The 18,169-nt window shown below is 36.6% G+C and overlaps 1 protein-coding gene across 6 annotated transcripts in view; it reads left to right on the top strand.

The window, feature by feature from the left end:
- UGP2 (UDP-glucose pyrophosphorylase 2) overlaps positions 1-18,169 on the top strand; it is a 51,767-nt gene that overhangs the window by 7,277 nt on the left and 26,321 nt on the right. For 5 of the 6 annotated variants that reach the window (XM_045549718.1, XM_045549719.1, XM_045549715.1 and 2 more), the window contains exons 2-3: positions 8,149-8,276; positions 9,123-9,230. In XM_045549718.1, coding sequence (XP_045405674.1) covers positions 8,163-8,276; positions 9,123-9,230 — 222 coding nt within the window. In that variant the 5' untranslated portion in view covers positions 8,149-8,162. Of the gene's footprint in view, positions 1-3,499; positions 3,604-8,148; positions 8,277-9,122; positions 9,231-18,169 lie in introns of those variants that run through there. The other variant, XM_045549716.1, reaches the window with a different exon arrangement.

Below are 18,169 nucleotides of genomic sequence, written 5' to 3' on the forward strand. Positions count from 1 at the left end.
CTCTAGTTGCTGCCCTGGCAAAGGCTTATGTTATATTTCATTTGGGTTGTATCTATTCCTAGAATTTTAAAACTTCCAAAGAGTATAGGAAAATGGAATAACAGATGTACAGCTTTGGGTTCATTTGCACCAATGGTAAAATGCTTAGCCTTGGTAATAAAATATTTATAGAGTACATAAAAGCTTTTTTCGATTTTTTCTCATTGCTCCGAAAACAATATATAAGGAAGAGTTGAAGAGCATAAAATACAGGAAGGGAATGCTTATCCTTATTTGTAGTTTTAACCTCACAGAATAACCTCACATAACAAACAGTTCAGTTGCTGGTTTTCATTCACATTTGGTGGCATGTCCTGGGAGATGGTAAACCAGGTAAATGCACTATAACTGAGAAAGGAGAGGCCTTCCTCCAGTAGGAGAAGCAGGGCTTGGGTTCCAGCTTGCCACCGCCACTGTGTCACTTTGTCTTTAGGCAAGTCAGCATCTCTGGGCCCCTGTTTCTTCATCTCTAAGATAAGGAATTGGTCTCACTGACCTTAAAGTGCTTCTAAGCTTAAAAGTTTTATCTAAATGCACATACATCAAGTTACAGGGCAGGACTACTAGATCATTTTTTGGTCTTTGGTGGTGATTTTATATTGTTCCCCTTTCCCCTCTTCTCAACATATGAGTATGATAGGCCCTTTGGGATGACTTTCTTATCATCTATTAAACATAAAACAAAGTGGTATATAATTTCCCAGATCTCTTCTGAATGTTGTTTTCCAGGTGTGATATTTTCTTTTTTCTTAGAGATTTTTAAGAACTACCCTATTATATGAGAGGAAGGTTAACCTTAATTGTTAATAAGTCTGGTTTATATATAAATCGTGACAGTTTTTTTTTTAAAGTAAAGCAATGCTTGGTTAGCAAAAATCTTGATTAGCAAGTAGCTCTGCACATTTGTTGCTGGAACAGTTTTAGAAAACTTGATATCCTTTTACTTTTGCTATCAAAAAGCGTTTATTAAGCCTGAGCAACACAGCAAGATCCTGTCTCTATAAAAAATAGAAAAAATTAGCTGGGCATTATGGCATGTCCCTGTAGTCCCAGCTGCTTGGGAGGCTGAGGCAGGAAGATTGATTGAGCCCGAGAGTTTGAGGCTGCAGTGAGCTATGATGATGCCACTGCACTCCAGCCTGGGTAATAGAGTGAGATCCTCAAAAAAATAAAAAATAAATAAAAAAGCATTTATTAAGCATTCATATGCGTATAAAGCTGAGTCATTTAAAAATCTATCTAAATGTAGTCATACTATTGTTTATGAATCTAAAATCATTATTGACTTTAATATGAAAAGACCATATAAAATTGTATAAGATACAACTAATTGAATTTATTTTTCTTAATATATGAATGAATGACATGGAATATATTTCTTTTATATTTTCTTACTAAATTCAGCTAAATATCAATATATAAACTGCCCAATTTTGTTTAATCTTGAAAGTTAGTGAAAACATTACATTGACATTTTTGTAGGTTAATAAAAATTGGAAAGAAATTAGAGGTCATGTTGTCTAGACTGCCTATCAGTTTGAAGTTTCTTTGACCACATCCCTGGATACTTGGTTGATAAATTTTAGCCTCTGCTTGAGAGGCCTCAGGAACTGGGATTTCAAGTACTCAAGACACTGTGTATACTTTTCTTAACTGCCTTTCCATGACCAGAAATCATGGCTCTTGTACCTTTTCTCTTTGGTCTTATCAGGCACTACCTACACTAGACCAGACTTTCCTTCTTTATACCCAGTGCATAGCTGGATCATAATCGGCTCTTATTTATTTAATGAACATTACTTGGGTATCTACTATATTTCAAGCTCTGTACTAGGCAGTGGGAGTACAGCTGTGAACAAAACAGACATGATATTTTCCCAGAGTTTACTGTCTGTTGGGTAAGATAAACATTGAATAAGTTTTTAAAAGTATGATGATAAAGGAGAGGTACAAGGATCTAGCATGTGAGCATGTAATGGGCAATCTTGCTTAGTTTAGAAAGATTTCTAGGAGGAGGATCTCAGGTAATATTTTAACTGAACTCTGAAAAATGAATAGGAGCTGGTTAAGCCACTAATATATGAGAATGTCAGTCCTGATCTCCAGTTTAGTTACATACCATTATCAGGTGCCTATACTGTGCCAGATGCTGAGGAGGGTGTTGGGAAAACAAAGTTATATAACATGGTTTGTGCCCTTAAAGAGAATTATTTTCTAGGACAGACTTCTAAGGAGAGAATTGGAGTTTAGGGTTGTTTGATATACTACAGAGGCAGGAATGATTAAAACTCCCACATAGAAGAGTTGTGGTAAAAAGGAAGGCCTCTTTGAGAGTTCAGGAGCCACTACCTAGAACACTAGGAAGACCACCACTGAAATGGCAGAAGCTACTCAAGTCACAGAATTTGAGCTTTTGGGGGCTGAGAGATCAGGGCAGTTTCTCATGATTTTGAAATTTATGTTGGGCCATTCAGTCTCTTATTTTTTCTCATTTCTGCTTCCCCTTTTCTAAAAGTGTTAAGTGGTACTTAAGATGCATGTTTTTGAACAATCTTATAATAGTTAGGATGCTTTTAATTTCATGGAGCAGAAAAATAACAATCTGATTGGCTTAAAAAATGAGGGACTTTTATCACACACATCTTGAAGTAGGATATTCCAGGGTTGGTTAATTCAGTATAGAGGCTCATCAGTCTTTCCTTCCTTCTGCTGTGCTGCCTTTGGCATATCTGCTCATTGTTGGATCAGCTCCCTTTAAGGTCACTAAATGACAGAAAAAACTGGGGGTGAGGGTGGACACATACTCATTATGTCTAGGAGTAGAAAAACTACTCTTTTCACATGTATCTCTTTTTTTCAACAAGGAACACCTTTCCCTAAAGTCCTTTGGCAAAGTATACTCTTGTGGCTCACGGGCCAGAATCATATTACATTTCATGCTTACACCAATCACTGGGAGGCTTTAGACTGATCTAGGCCTGATGCCGTCTCTGAAACACATGGCTGTGGGGCAGAGAGTAGGTGACAGAATAGCATTTGGAAGCAGGACAAGGAACATGGCTGCTACAAACATATTAAGACAAATGGAGTATAATCTATATCCGAGCTACTCACAGCAATACTGGCAGTGTTTGCTTATTAGAAATGGATATTCTGCCTACCCCAAGCCTACTGAGTCAGAATCTCTGGGAGTTTGCCCAGGAATCTGTGTTTTAACAAGCCCTCCAAATGATTTGTATGCACATTAAAGTTTTAGAAGCACTATTCTGGATGTTTCAAATGGAGTAGGAAATTGCAGCCTGCAGGCAGTCTGCTTTAGCGCTTTCATTAGCTTTGGCTACTCAAAAAAGTACTTCAACTCGGCTTTTAAGACATGTTTAGATAAGGAATTTGTATTTATTTCAGTAGGCAATGAGAATCCCACCAAATAAGGAAGAGAAGTGATATGGTAGGAGTGGAAGCTTAAGGGGAGCAATCCATTCTGCTTGGCACCACGAGGAGAGTGAAAATGCTGGAGGACTTAAGGTAGCAATATGGAAATGGAAAGCAGTGAGTGGAATTATGGTGAGTCAATTAAGTAGTTTTGGTATTGGCTTGGATGTAACATAAAAAAGGAGGGAAGAGCCAACTGTGACTGTGAGGTTTTAACCTTGGTGACTAGGAAAATGTTAATGCCATGGAGAGCGGGGAGGGCAAGAAGAATAGTTTGGATGAGTTTTATTTTGGACATGTTGAGTTTGAGATACCCTTCTGGGTATTGAGATGCAAAATGTCTAGAAGGTGATAGGAATGTGAGCCAGGAGCTCAGGAAAAAAGTTTAAGATGAGAGGCATATATTTGGGGGTTACCAGTTGAGGAGATTGGTGAGGGAATAGTGGAGAAAAAATGGTATGGGGACAGAGAATCTTAGGAATCCCAGGGAGTAGGAGAAGAAAAGAAGAGTCAGTTATGTAAACTGAGGCACAGTTAGAGAGAGGTAAGAGAAGATGTAGGATAATATTGGTAATGGAACCCAAAGAAGAAGAGCTTTTCTAGGAGGAATATTCACAAATAATTGAGTTTAAAGGACTGCAGTGAGGGCCCAGAAGAAGCTAGTTGGCTTGAATTGGTCATAAATGGACTAGGTATAGTTCCTCAGCTTTATCGTGATTATTTCCGGCTGCCATTACATTCTTGGAGTTTTATGCATATTTAGATCACAAGTCATTTCCTGGTTTAAGATTAAGTGAGCTCTCCAATTCGTAGACTTTGAGTACCTCTCAATGGGGATTTCCAAGTAACTATGAGACTGATCAGATCTAATATTAATGAGTGATGGGATGTGGCCTGGATTGACTCCTTCAACTTCTCTGTGGTGTTTTCCCTGTGGCCTCTCTGCGACCTGTGCATTGTGAAACTAGCTTTGTGCTTCAGAAAGTCAAGGAAGGTTGTTTGTGCTTGGGTCAGGGTGTCAGGGAAGGGTATTATGTATACCTCTTAGTTGCTGAAATGTATGAAATGAAATACCTGAATTAAGAAACAAAAACAATCACTTATCAGATTGAATATCTTTCTCCCTATTTTTTGGCTCAGTCAAATAAAGTCTGTGATGTTGAAATTTTAGTTCTGGTGAACAAGGAAGAATTGGGAAATGGGGAAGGGGGTGGGGACTTCTAAATAAAAGTTGCAGCCTGTTCTATCCGAAATTGAAATTGACTGAAGTGTAATGAAGTCACTTACAATTCTAGTAAGCCCAGTTTTATGTGGTAAGGAGTTATCTGTTGATTGGACGTAAGAAGAGGTTCTGATAGAAATGCTTTTGGAGGAGAGTGTGCTATTTAGGGATTTTTATGCCAAAGATTAAAGAGGGCCAGACTAGGGGGGAAAACGAGCATGGTATTTCCACCTCGCTGAGGTGGGATAGGACTCAGAAGAAAATAGCTTTGCTTTTGGGCTCCAGCATTAGCCTGCTATGTGACCTTGGATAAGTTGTCTGGCTATTTCTAACCTCAGTTTCCTCATCTGAGGAAATGATCAGTAGATTAAATGCTCCCTCCCATCATAAAAATGTTTTGATTTATGACTAAGGTAATGAAATGTTTGACTCCTAATCCACTCTCTGTCTAAAGTCGTGTAGGATCAATTCTGTATTGTGAGGAAGTAGGGAGGGACAAAACATTTTATGAGGTTAGAAATCTTGCATTATTCAGGGGATTCTTTAATTGACCTTCCTTTAGAAACACGGCTGTCATTGCCAGAAGTGTAACCTGAGAATGTTAAATCCAAGAAAGCTTCTAAGGTCCGTATTTCTTTTCCTACCAGAAATTTCAGACCTTACTTAAAATATTTAGGATGAAGCAGGAGGTCACTGCAAAGGGAAATGGTTCCTAACTCTGTGTCTCCTGTTCTGTGTCCCTGTGCTTAAGATAGCTACTCTTTTGCTTAAGCACTCCTCCTTATTCTTATTCTTGAATATTCTTTGTTCCTTAAAAGCCCTTCCTTATTCTTTAATCACTAAAAACAGAACTTCATCGTAGCACTTTGCCCAGGAGAGGGGGAATGAAACAGCAGTAGAACAGGGGTGACAGAGCTCTTTGTGATGTTCATTTGTTTTTTAAGCAGATCATGTTTGTAAAGAGGGTAGAAAGAATACAAATTGTTCTTCATGTGCATTGGTCCTGTATCAAACAAACAGGAGAAATAAAGGTTAGGGATATTTCTCACAATTTAAGTTTGAATCTGTGTCTGCGATATTTTTTTAATCTGTCTGGAGGTTGTGCCAAGTTGACAGAAATCACTTATAGTATTAAATGTGAGTCTTTCAGCCAGCGTTTCTTAGCTTGGCTTGGTAGGGAGGATAGTGACATGGGTTTTGCGTGCCTTGACCTTAAATCATGTAAATTGATAGGGTACTGCTCTGCACAGGGAGCTTCTAAAGTGGGGTTGTTTTTTTTTTTGAAGTATTCTCATTTAGACAAATTTCAAACAGTTACTCTATGTTATTTTTAAACTTTGCAGTTACATTTAGTTTTATTTCATTTTGGCATTTGCCCAGAGTATAAGTAAGTTAAATGTTTCCATCACTATTTTTTAGGAATGTGACTATGAATGCTGGCCTTCAGAGTCCAACTTCAGCAACAAAGCAGCAAGTCGTCTTTGAGTTTAACAAAAAACTTATTTGAAAATCATTATGTAGTTACTTCTTGATCTATTTTAATTAATATGTGACATAGAATAAAACAATTCCTGTGTTCTTTAATATAGAGGTTTTTCTTCCTCTATATTTAGTAGATTCTTCTTCCAAATTATTTCCCAAACGTTAATATGAGAATTGGCTTAAAGATTGGGGAGGAAGCATCCCAAGTACACATGAGGAGTCAAGGTGGGAGATTTACCCTGGGACAAATTTTAAATTACAACTAAGTATGCCAAGGGATGAACATGCATGAATGATGTCACTTTAACGCTAATTTAGACTCTTGCAGTAGCTTTTAATTACCTGCCATAGTTTATGCGAATATGCTCATCTATTGTCATGGGTTTTTACAAATTATAATCAAATTGCTACTTACTAGTCAAAACATATCTTTAGGTTGTTTACGTAATACACATGATATGTGGAGCTTCTTGGCTGACAGAGAAGTTATTTATGAACCACAGTCTTGGGTCACTTTGGTAGTTTCCCTGGAGAATATAAACTTAGTTGTGTTGTAGTTTATGCCTATAAAAAGGATGCAGTTAGAAAACAGTTATTTTAGGGTTGAATTTCACCAATTTTTTTTGGATTTTATGTGATGGAAAGTATATATAAAAAGATTTTTGAAGAGTTATGTTAAATATCTCGTTTGTTAACATTTTTATATATTTACAGGAGACAGAGGCTGTCTGCATTAAGTAAATTACCCCAGGAGTTACATAGTTTACTGATTCCTGTTCTCAAAAGTATCTTTAAAATATTGATTGTATTGGCTTTAAGTCTGTCTATATAAATGTTTCCCTCTCCTGTCCAAATAATAAATGAAAGAATTTATAGTGTGTGGGAGCATATAAGGCGACAGAGTTTTTAGCCTTATTGAAATGTGATTCTGCTAAATTAAGAAGCATTTGTAGAAATCACTACAAACAAATTGTTATCAAATTGTTTGAATTTAAACATTTATAAAATAAGATTGAATTAGATACTGAGGGTAAAGGGGGAGCGGGTGGACAATGTAATCTGATTGTCCCTAATTTATGAGAAGTAAATAGGATGATTACTCCTAGATAGTGATGTGTGTAAAACAACCTGTGTTGGTATTTTTCTTCCAAGGTATTTGGGCCTGGGGTGTTTCTTTTGGTGTATTTTTCTATTTTTGTTTGTATTCATCTAACAGGCATTTCTGTCACCTTACTGAGATCCATCTGTCACAGAGGTGCCCAGTCATGCCAAAAGCCCTGAAGGTCTAGTCTGACACAGATAAGCAGTGAAGAGTCTTGGCTGAAATTGGGGACTGGAAGAGGGCAGGCAGCCCTGTGCCCTTCTCCTTTTAAAGTGAAAATGTTGATGCAGGAAAGTAGAGGCACCTTGGAATTGCCAGTACCTCTCAAGGGGTTCTTCTTTAGTAGAGAATATGAAATGGGAGTAGCTCCCCTTCTAAAATGGAAAGGATTCCTTAAATTTTTCATCTGGCCTGGAGAGGAGGAGAGGGGAGGCTTTTGCTTCTGTGAAATTGTCAGATCCCTTCAGTTCTCTTATAAGGCAGCAGTTCCATAAATGCCCTTGTTAACATCATTCCAGTTGTTTTAATTTTTCTCCAGTTTTGATGGCTAGTAGGGAAACAGTAAAAAGGGAAGTCTATGCTCAAATGAAGATTTGTCCTTTTATTTCACCTGCCCCACCTATACCAATGTATTTAATTTGTGTCCCAGATATACCTGTAAAGCAAATAGATGTACCAAACAGTCAGATTTGAGCCCATAATATTATACAGTCCTAACTAATTGATACTGCTGAAATCCTGCCAGAGGATGGTGGGACTGTAGGATTGAGCCCTTTTCATTGACTGGAACACCAGAAATAGATCAGTTATTGCTTACTAGCTGTTTGAATGGCTGAGTTTTCAATTGGTGGTTTTATATTTTTATTTTAAGATCTTAGCAAAGCAATGTCTCAAGATGGCGCTTCTCAGTTCCAAGAAGTCATTCGACAAGAGCTAGAATTATCTGTGAAGAAGGAACTAGAGAAAATACTCACCACAGCACCATCACATGAGTTTGAGGTAAGGACTCTACAGTGTTTCTTTGCTTCATCTGTCTATATGCCAAGTTGCTGCCAGTGATGATGATCGTCCAGCCTCAAATAAGCGCAAGACATATAATGTCGAAAACAAAAAATTAGAATTGTTCAATAATTAAGAACTTTTAACATTTGCCCATTGTAAAACTAAGTCTTTTTAAGTCTAAGAAATTTCCACAGTCACTGAAAGAATCAAAACAAAATTATACTTTATTTGTTCTGTGTTTTGATATCATTGAGTGGATGGAGAGATCGATACCTGTGTTCAGTTGAAATCGTGAGAAGTTAGCTTACCAACTATATATCCTGCATGCCTTTTCCAAAGAGCCAATTCTAACAGAACCATGTTGTTTTGACAACTATATAATAGAAGTTTCCCAGAATTGGGAGGTGTTTACATTTTTACTTACAAATCAATAGATTATCCTTTTCGTTTTCAAATTTCAATTTGTACTTAGTGTTTTGAGGTTACTGTGTTTTATTCCTTTTTATGCTTTTGGTGAAGACTAATTTTCACTTAGAAGTAGAGAAGAATATTGGTGAATAAATGTAAAGCACCAGTTGGAATTCCCAACCACATGGTGTTCAGATTATGTGATACTTGTGGGGAGGATTACTTGCTTTTAGTCCTTTAAATGCAGTTCCTATTAGCTTTTCTTCCTCTTTAATTTTAAATTAGGGTGTGAAAAAGTCTCTGCTCTACTCCGTGTTCTAATAGTATAAGAATTTCATTTAAAGGTATTTTAAATGTATAGTTTGTATCTGTTTTTATGCTTTTATTAAATATTAAGCATTCTGCTGGTTATAACAATGACTTGTATTTTCATAGCATACTAAAAAAGACCTTGATGGATTTCGGAAGCTATTTCATAGATTTTTGCAAGAAAAGGGGCCTTCTGTGGATTGGGGGAAAATCCAGAGACCTCCAGAAGATTCGGTAAGTTTTAGATAAAGTGTAGCAAAATTTAAGGTAATTTCAGACAATGGTTTAACTTTGGGGGTTTGGTGGTATAGGTGACCTGTATATCATGTCAGACACAGGTAGGAATTGCTTTGGCATTCTCCAACCCCTCAAGCTGAAACTACGGAGATAGCCTTTGACTACTTTCCTTTCTTTTAGGCCTTTCAGAGTTCTGCTGAAGACCTCTAAAAGTCTAATCTTCCTGTAGCACTTACTACCTTATAACTTAACATCCCTGTGTATGAGGTGATTGTTTTGCAAAGTACTAAACATACAGTAAGAGCTTCATTTACTTTGTTTCTGCCTTCTCTCTCCCAAACCATTTAATTTCTCACTTGACCCTAGGGCAATGGATAGACTCCTAGTCAGATCTTAAGGCTCTCCCCATGCTTTCAACCCATGTTTATAGCCTTATTTTCCTCCCATGTGCCTTACAGGAACCAACCTAGCATTGTCTATACACACATTGTATTCTCCTGCTCCTGGACTTCTGTTTGTGTTCTTTTCTTGGAATACTCTGATCTCTTCTATCAAAATTCTGCTTATTCTTAGAGGCTTAATTCAAATGCCTGTACCTCTGTCTTTTGCCCCAAGCAGAAAGCTGCACTGAGAAGGTGTAGAGTAATGGTGTTGGAGGTTCAAATCCTAGGTCTGCTGCTTATGAGTTTTGTGTAAAATGAGAATAATACCAAGTGCTTTTTATGTACTTCACAGAGTTGTTATGAGGCTTTATTAAGGTAATATATATGGAAATATGTTAAACTGTGAAGCATTTTGCTGATGTTAGTGGTCATTTCTGCCATCATATGGCACTTAGCAGGCCTAATTAGTAGTAGTTGTTTGTGAGTGTGTTGTCTTCTATACTAGGTCTTGAGGCCAGGGGCCACGTGTCCTGAGCAAATATTTATTGAATGGATGGCATAAGTGACGTGATTGTTTAAGGATTAGATTTTGTTAACACATTTTGACCTTTCCTTTTCTATCAGCTCTTTCAACCTTTGCTGCTTTTGGTGCTTTTCACTGTAGGTAGAAAAGACTTAATAGAGTAGAATGATTATATGTAGATAGTTTATATTTTATGTGTTTATAATCTTACATAATCTAATATTGATTTTAAAACTAGGCTGCTTAGAAAAGGGGCTTGGAAAACTACTGCCTGAAGACTGCCTATGTTTGTAAAGTTTTATTGGAAGACAGCTTCACTCATTCATTTATATACCATCTGTGGCAGGTTAAGCTGATAGTCTCTCTTATTTTTCCCTAATGAGAAAATATTAAATGTAGTACCCAGTTAGGAATGTTTTTATTCCTATATGTGGAAAATATCTTTCAGTTCTTAAACTTGAAAAAAATGCAAATTACATGCTTATTGTAAAAAAAGAAAATAAGCTAAAAAAATAAAAATCCTACCTAACTATTCACCTTGAGGAGTCTCTCTTTTTTTTTTATGTTGAAGTTAAAATTTCTCTTGCCTGTAGTACTTGACAATTATTGTATGCATTTGTTTTAGGGTCTACTTTTTGGCCTTTGACTTCCTCTACCCTAGTGAATGAATTGTGATTTATTTTTCTGCTTTTAGTAGAATTAATAATGTTTTCTCCCAAAAAAGAATTATAGAATTCTTCTGGATAGGTTTGTTGTTTAAAAAAGTAATTAGATGTAAATTCAGTCAGATTTTTAAAAATGCTTGGGAGCAGGCCTAAAATTATGATATAATACAGTCAGGTGCTGTTTATTTTCCCCCTTGAAATACAATTTTTGCTTAGGAATTATTCCTAATTGAAGTAACCTCACTTATCTAATTAATCATGGACCTGGGTAGAAATGTGTGTTTTTCTTCTTAATTCTTATTTGCAGGCCTGGGAATTTTTTGTTTTCTCCTAAATAAACTTAACTTTTTAAAGATAGAGCCCACCTTGAAGGAAGACACACAGATTTGTTACTTTCAGTATATTTTAAGGTTCAAGGTTTTGCTTTGCCAGTGGAGAAATCTTTGTGTATTTTGAGAGATCATGATATACAGTAGGGATCCTTGAAGTGGGGATTAGATGGTGGGGAAGGAAGGAGCAGAGGGACCAGAATGACCTCGGGATTTCTCCAGTTCATACTACCCTTTGCCATCCCCAGTAAGGTTCTGATAAATCCTGGTAGGAGGCTGTGCCTATGTAGTGAGCCATAGTTACTGAGAGGAATGCAGAATTGATGTAGGAAAAAGAATAGAAATATAAAGTAAATTCTAGATGTAATATTTTTTCAAGTCTTTTTCTGTTCATAAAAATGTAAGTCTTCATTAACAATGTCGTTATTTTGAAGCCTAGGTTTTTGGCATTTTTTAAAAATGTGCTTGTAATTCCCTATGCCCTTAATGTTGAAAGTTTTGGAATACAGAGGCAAAAAATAAGTTTGCTGTTTACCTATGTCATGAGCTTCTTGAGGGCACAAATGTGTCTTATATATAGTCTGTATGTTACCAGCTTTTACAAATAGTTTTGAACCAATCATGGGTTAATGTTTGTTTATCTTGCCTCCCTTACCTCTCTCTCTCTAGCCTCCTCTCTCCCTCCCCTCCCCTCACAGAACAGGTTTTCTTTCTCAGGTCTTAGAGATTGTAGGGCGATCAATTTTCCCTTTAAAATGTAATTTTATTTAGTGAACATAGGTCTTTTTAAAAAACATAGGTGATATTTTATGTTCCTAACCAAAAAGAGGTTATTGTAGAAGAACAGCCATTTATAGTGTCAGCCTTGTATCAAAGGTGTACACATAAACATTGTCATAACAGAGGATCTGTATTTTTGTACATAGATTGGCAGATTACCAGAGTCAGCCACCTGGTTTGTAAATAAAGTTTTATTGGAACACAGCCATACTTCATCATTTACATATTGTCTATAGATGCTGTTTTGCTACAATGACAAGAGTTGAAGAGTTACAATGGAGACAGTCTAGCCTGTGAAACCTAAAATATTTACTGTCTGGCCCATTTGCTGACCCCATTTTAGTGTATTTATTTTCAGAAGATCTTCAATAGCTTTCTTTACATCTTTGGCCCCCAAAAAACTGACCTCAAATGCCTTTGTCAATTCAGATTATCACTTTTTAGATAAAAATAGCTTTTTATAATATTAGATTGAAGGACATACTTATAGATAGGCATTGAAGTTTTATGTTGTCAAGTTTTACTCACTCTTGTCTACTATGTTGAATACTTCATTTTAGCTCTAAGTGAGCGCACAGATGTTTTTTGAAAAATCCTCTTGAATCCATGTTTTATTGAATTATGGCTAAGAAGAACGCAACTTATGGAATTATGGATAATGCTCTGCCCCGTCTTTATGAGTGTTAAACTAAATGTGTATTATTGTCAAGATTATCTTGATATTTAGCTACATAGATAAGAGAAAGTCTTAATGTATTATTAAGGTTCATTTTTAGATTACAGCAAGAAAGGATGAGCCAGCATATGCAGCTTCATTTGACCCTTTCATTGTTTCCTAGCAAGACTATGACAGTGTCTTGGTTCTGATCAAGCTTACATGTTGGGGATCCAGAAGGATGGGAAATAGATCAAAGATAGGAGAAGGTACAGAGCCTGCTCAAGAAGGTACGGGGGCTGACAGGTTCTTCTGAGCCCTAACTTAAACCCCGTTTTTCACCTGGCTGGCATTGACCTCTGGTGATGATACTTTCTTATTTCTGTGAAAAGTGCTCTCTAAAGAAGTAGAAGTCTTTTTCATATAGATAGGATCAAAAGGGTGCAGGTATATTTGTGAATGGGGAGGAGTTATATAGAGTCATAGGGTAGAGAGTTGGCATGAAGAGAATGTCATGCATCAGTGTGATATTTAGCACCAACAGATTTTTTTATTTTGTTCTATAAAAGAGCTTTTCTTGTAGTTTATTAATGTGAAAACATTAAAATCTATGTATTTAAATTATAAAAAATTCTGAGAAAGTTACAGCATATGTGTGCAGAGTACACATACACAGCAGTTTTTTTTCAGAAGGTGGACTGCATTACACTGTGCATCTAAACTTGGCACATTTTTTTGAAAGACTTACTGGAGGGAGTTTGGCCAAGGATCTGACATAATATGACACAAGGTGGTTTGCTCTGAGGATGTGAAGATTTCCCAACTGCAGTCAGGTAATGATAAAGCCATTAGAGACTTGTTTTGTGTGTATGTAGAGATAAAATGGGATCCCAAATGAAAATGTTCCACAAAAAGTAATTAGTGGCATTTTTGGAAATGGTCCTGAGGACATGGCTATAGGTGGTAGTACTACTTTTTGAATATTGCCATTCCCTCCATTCCAACCCATACCCCAGAGAGAGTCTTTTTGGACCTTGGCTCATGTGTCATAGGGCCAGTGATACTTAATAAAGATAATTTTGCTATTATACTTCCAAAAGGTATCTTTTATGTAAGTATCTTATATCTTATAATTAGATGAGAAAAATGTCTGTGAGGTTCTTCTAGTCCATATTTTCATCTCTAGTACAACTGTGAGGGAATTTTCATTATCTTTATTTAATAAAGGGCACACTGAACCTACAAGATTAATACTTGGAGAATTTTTTATATAAAACAGGATGGGTGGCCCATGCCTACTACCTCTTACCCTTTCTGCCCTGAAATTCCTTGGGGGATCTATCACTAATTCATTTTCCTTGTTCTAGATGAAATTTGAACAGCTGACTCTGCATTCATCCCATTGTATAGCCAAGGCTATAATGTTTATGCCAGGTATCTCACCTTGGGAGGGCTTTGTAGGAATGGTAGACCCATCTTAGATTTCTTAAAATTATAGGTAAAACTATGTATGAATATACATCTTTTTTAGAGTAGATTTTCTGACTTAATCAGATTTTCAAAGGGGTTCATGACCTGTAAAGCTTATAAGAACGACTGTCTTAGAATCTCATTCAAGTAAGTATTTATCAGGTACCTCCTCTCTGTCAGGCACTAGCTGGATTCTGGGCCGACAAAAACAAGTCTTGGTCTCTTTTCAGCATTTTGGAGCCATGTTTGTGGAGGAAATGGGTCCAGAAACAGCTAACTACAGAACAATATGATAAGCTCTCCTTAGGGTGGTGTGGAAACATCTAACTTGCATGGCACTCAGGAAAGACTTCTTGGCATTAGGGCAGACTTCTAGGGTGACCTTGAGGCAAGACTTCTGTGAGGATGGAAGGAGGATCAAAGAGAAAAAAGCTTTGAGAATAGTAGGAGTCTAAAAATAATAGACTTAGAGCATGCAGCATGTTCTCTGGTGGTGGAGCATTTGATGGATGTGTCTGCTTCTCCATGTCTGGAGCCAGAAGAAAGACCCTGAGAGAGCCAAATGCAGAAGTCTCTTTGTCTGCCACTGTGGCTCCTGTTACTGGCTGAGAACCTCCCAACTCCCTGGGTAGGTTACACTGAGGAGACATCAGAAGCTGCAATTTCCATTTAAGAAAGACACCAATAGTGGAAGATCGGAACAAAATTTAAAACCCATGCTTCATTGTAAACCTCAAACAGTTGGTTTTAGATTTTTCAGCACTGTTAAATGTCAACCCAATTAGTTAGTTTAAAGATGCTTACTATTGTTTTTGCTTTTAGTTGTGATAAGTAAACCTTATAAGGTTAATCAACATTTTAGCTGTTAATAACTTTTGGAGTACCCCCCCACCAGTACTCATTTTTATGCATTTTGGCAGATGAATATAGTCATGTAACTTCTGCCACAAAATCCCCCCAGTAGTTCCCTTGTGCCCCTTTAAAATGTGCTGCTTTTTTTACAAGTCATCCCTTAAACACACAAGCTAAGCATATATGTATCTTTCTAAAATATTGGCTTTTTCTTCATTCATACCTGCCCTTTAATCTTCCATAGAGCTTTGTTTTTACAGCCTCTGGCCTTTTCCCCTTTCCCCTCCTTCATTTCTCCATGGCTGCTCCAACAATGGGAATTATATAATTAAACTAACAATGTACTTTACACTGCTTTAATCACTGGCTATTCAATACCTCAGAGTTTAAAGCTAGTATGCAGTGTAAACACGATGAGGTTAGAGGCTTCAGTTTTATTTTTTAGGGCATTTAGAATTAATACAGTTATTCTGAAACCTCTCTTGCCCACAGGTAAGGTAACAGGAGGGTTGTCCTAGGGAATATAGAAGGTGATTTTAGTAAAGAGCTAGCCCTAGTCACTGAAGCAGGTTGTGATATAAGCAGGTTGGTTATTTGGAACTCCCATTTCTTCCATTAGCATTCTTTTCCTACTCCCTGGGTCATTTACCTTTGTCCTTTAATCTATACTAAAGTGAATTGTTGTTTGAAAACTGTCACGTTAGCCGATAAGGATATGGGCCAGATGTCTTACAAAGTTGACTACTTTTATGACATCAGCTGACTCCTATAAAAGGGTGATGAATATATATGTTCTAGTGTTTGAATTTTTTTTAACCATATGTATATATATTTTGCCTTTTGCAGTTAAAAAAAACCCAGAAGTCTTTGAACCTCCTAGAATTTCTACAAAAATTCTAGATTACAGTAACTTTTAGGGAGCAGTTGGCACCCACTCTTCATAGTTACCTTCTACTTTGTAGGATCATGTGGCCTGTGTAACCAGTGTTTTTTTGTTTGTTTCTTGTTTTTCTCATCTGGGTTTTCTACCAGTTCTTTTGCCTTCTCTAGTTTTTCAGGTTTAAAGTACACAGTTGAGAGTATTATAATTTTATGTATCTTTAGCTTTTTGGAAATTGCTACAATTTTTAATGGGAGGGCAATAGTTATGGAAGTTTGAGAGGCAAAAATATCAAGAGTAAGAAACAAAATGCTGTAAATAGGTTAACACATGAGAATTGAATAAGTGAGAAGCAATTTATATATGTGTTTTTAAATTATTAATTTTAGAGTAGTTTGATTTACAGAAAAGTTGCAAAGATATGCTGTATTTTTTAACTAGCAATGTCATAAAGCTATCCAAGCTAATTTTTGTTATCTATATCCCATCTTTAAAACTTCCTGCTGAGTCAAAAGAAGCACAAGACAATTACTCAAAGTACTGATGGAATTTTTCCTCCACGTTCAAAACTGAAAATATATAAAAGATAGCTGAGAAGAAACGTGGAAGTGCCAGAAGGAAATACATATGGAAAAAGGTAGAAGTAGGCCATTAAACACAGATTTCTATATATAGATGGGCTTAAGACAGGCATCTTCATTGTTAATGGTCCTAAAGCCATCAGCAGATACTCTGTTCTTTCAAAAGAACACGACACACCATTTCAAAGGGCTTTTTTGTTTATTTTTTAATGAGGCAAAGCTTTAAGCATTTTTTATTTTTAAAAAATTTGTAAAAACTATGTATGTAAAGCTCTATGTTCTGTAGTTATTGATTACTGCCAACACACAAGCTAAGCAGATACATATCTTTCTAAAATACTGTCTTTTTCTTCCTTCATACCTGCCCTTTAATATATGGGTGCTCATATATCAGGCATTGTACTGAATTCTTTATGTCTGTGATCTTATTTAATATTCACAGCAGACCTGGAAGATAGGCACTATTATGCTCATTTTACAAAAGAGGAAGCTGTAGTTCCGAGTAAGTTGCCTAAAGAGGAGGAGCCCTTATATGAACCAGGTAGAAAGTCAGGCTCCCAAGACCTGGTTCTTTGGTATCCTATAGTAACAATAGAAATTCCTCTTCAAGGAATACAGCCCTATCTTTGTCTCTAGTGCACAGAATGTGGCGTACTTGAGGTTCTTTCAACAACAGTAATAATAGCAATGGTAGCAAACATTTATTCAGCACTAATGTGCCACTCATTGTTCTCAGCACTTTACATGTATTTTCTTACATGATTCTCAAATAACTCTAGAAGCTTGCTATTCCTGTTTCACAATGAAAGACATAAGGGAGGCTGAGAGAAATTGAGTTATCCACACAAATTTCCTTAATTTGTAAGCCAGAATTTAGGCCCACATCTACCTAAGCCCAGATTCTTTACCTCTAAGATATATTATAGAGCAATCACCAGTTGTCATCAATGTGGGAAAGGAACTTGGAAGTCTTTAAAGCATGGCCTTCACTGTTTCTCCATCTTTCCTTGAATAGAGCTGTTGAGTAGGCACCACTCCCTCCCTTAGGGCCCTTATTTCTCTTCGAAGTTCTTCCAGCAACACATTTAACAAATATTTATTGAATAACTACTATGTAGTAGGCATTTATCTAGGCACTGAGATACAAGTGAACAAGATAGACAATGGCCCAACACTCATAGAGCTTCGTGCTAGTGGGAGAGAGAAAACATAAATGCATAAATAAATAAGGTAATTTTAAAACTTAATTTCCTGTTGCTGCTCTCATGCCCAGGCTTACCCTCAACAGTCACATCTCCCTGGCTGAGGTCTTTCTTTCTGGTTTATCTGTAGTCACTATGTGAGACTATGGAAGTTTCCTTTATTCTTTACGTTTATTCTACCAATCTAGCAAATGCCCACTGTTTTAATTATTGGGAATTCAAAAATAAAGACAGTCATTGGCCTTAAAGAGCTTACAATTTCGTACAATGCTTCCCAACCTTTCCTATGTAATGACATGCATGAAAAATGAATGGGGTAAATACAAGAGGCTATTGAGTTGCAAAGGGTGGCTAAAGGAATCAATAATAACACAGGCATGCAATAACAAACCAGTTCTGAACTTTTGCTTTATTGACATGTTTGAACAAAGGTTATATTTATTGTCCAGTGGAGGTAATAGCTATGGGACGGGTTCAGAAGACACTTTACTAACTGGCTTCTACCTAGTGAGATTAACTGGTGTTCTCCATTCTTTTTCAGTGCTTGGGTCTACTTTTTTTTTTTTTTTTTGAGACAGAGTCTTGCTCTGTTTCCCATTGGTTCCCATTCCAGAGC

This window comes from Lemur catta, chromosome 4 (genome assembly GCF_020740605.2).
Source record: "Lemur catta isolate mLemCat1 chromosome 4, mLemCat1.pri, whole genome shotgun sequence".
Lineage (NCBI taxonomy): Eukaryota > Metazoa > Chordata > Mammalia > Primates > Lemuridae > Lemur > Lemur catta.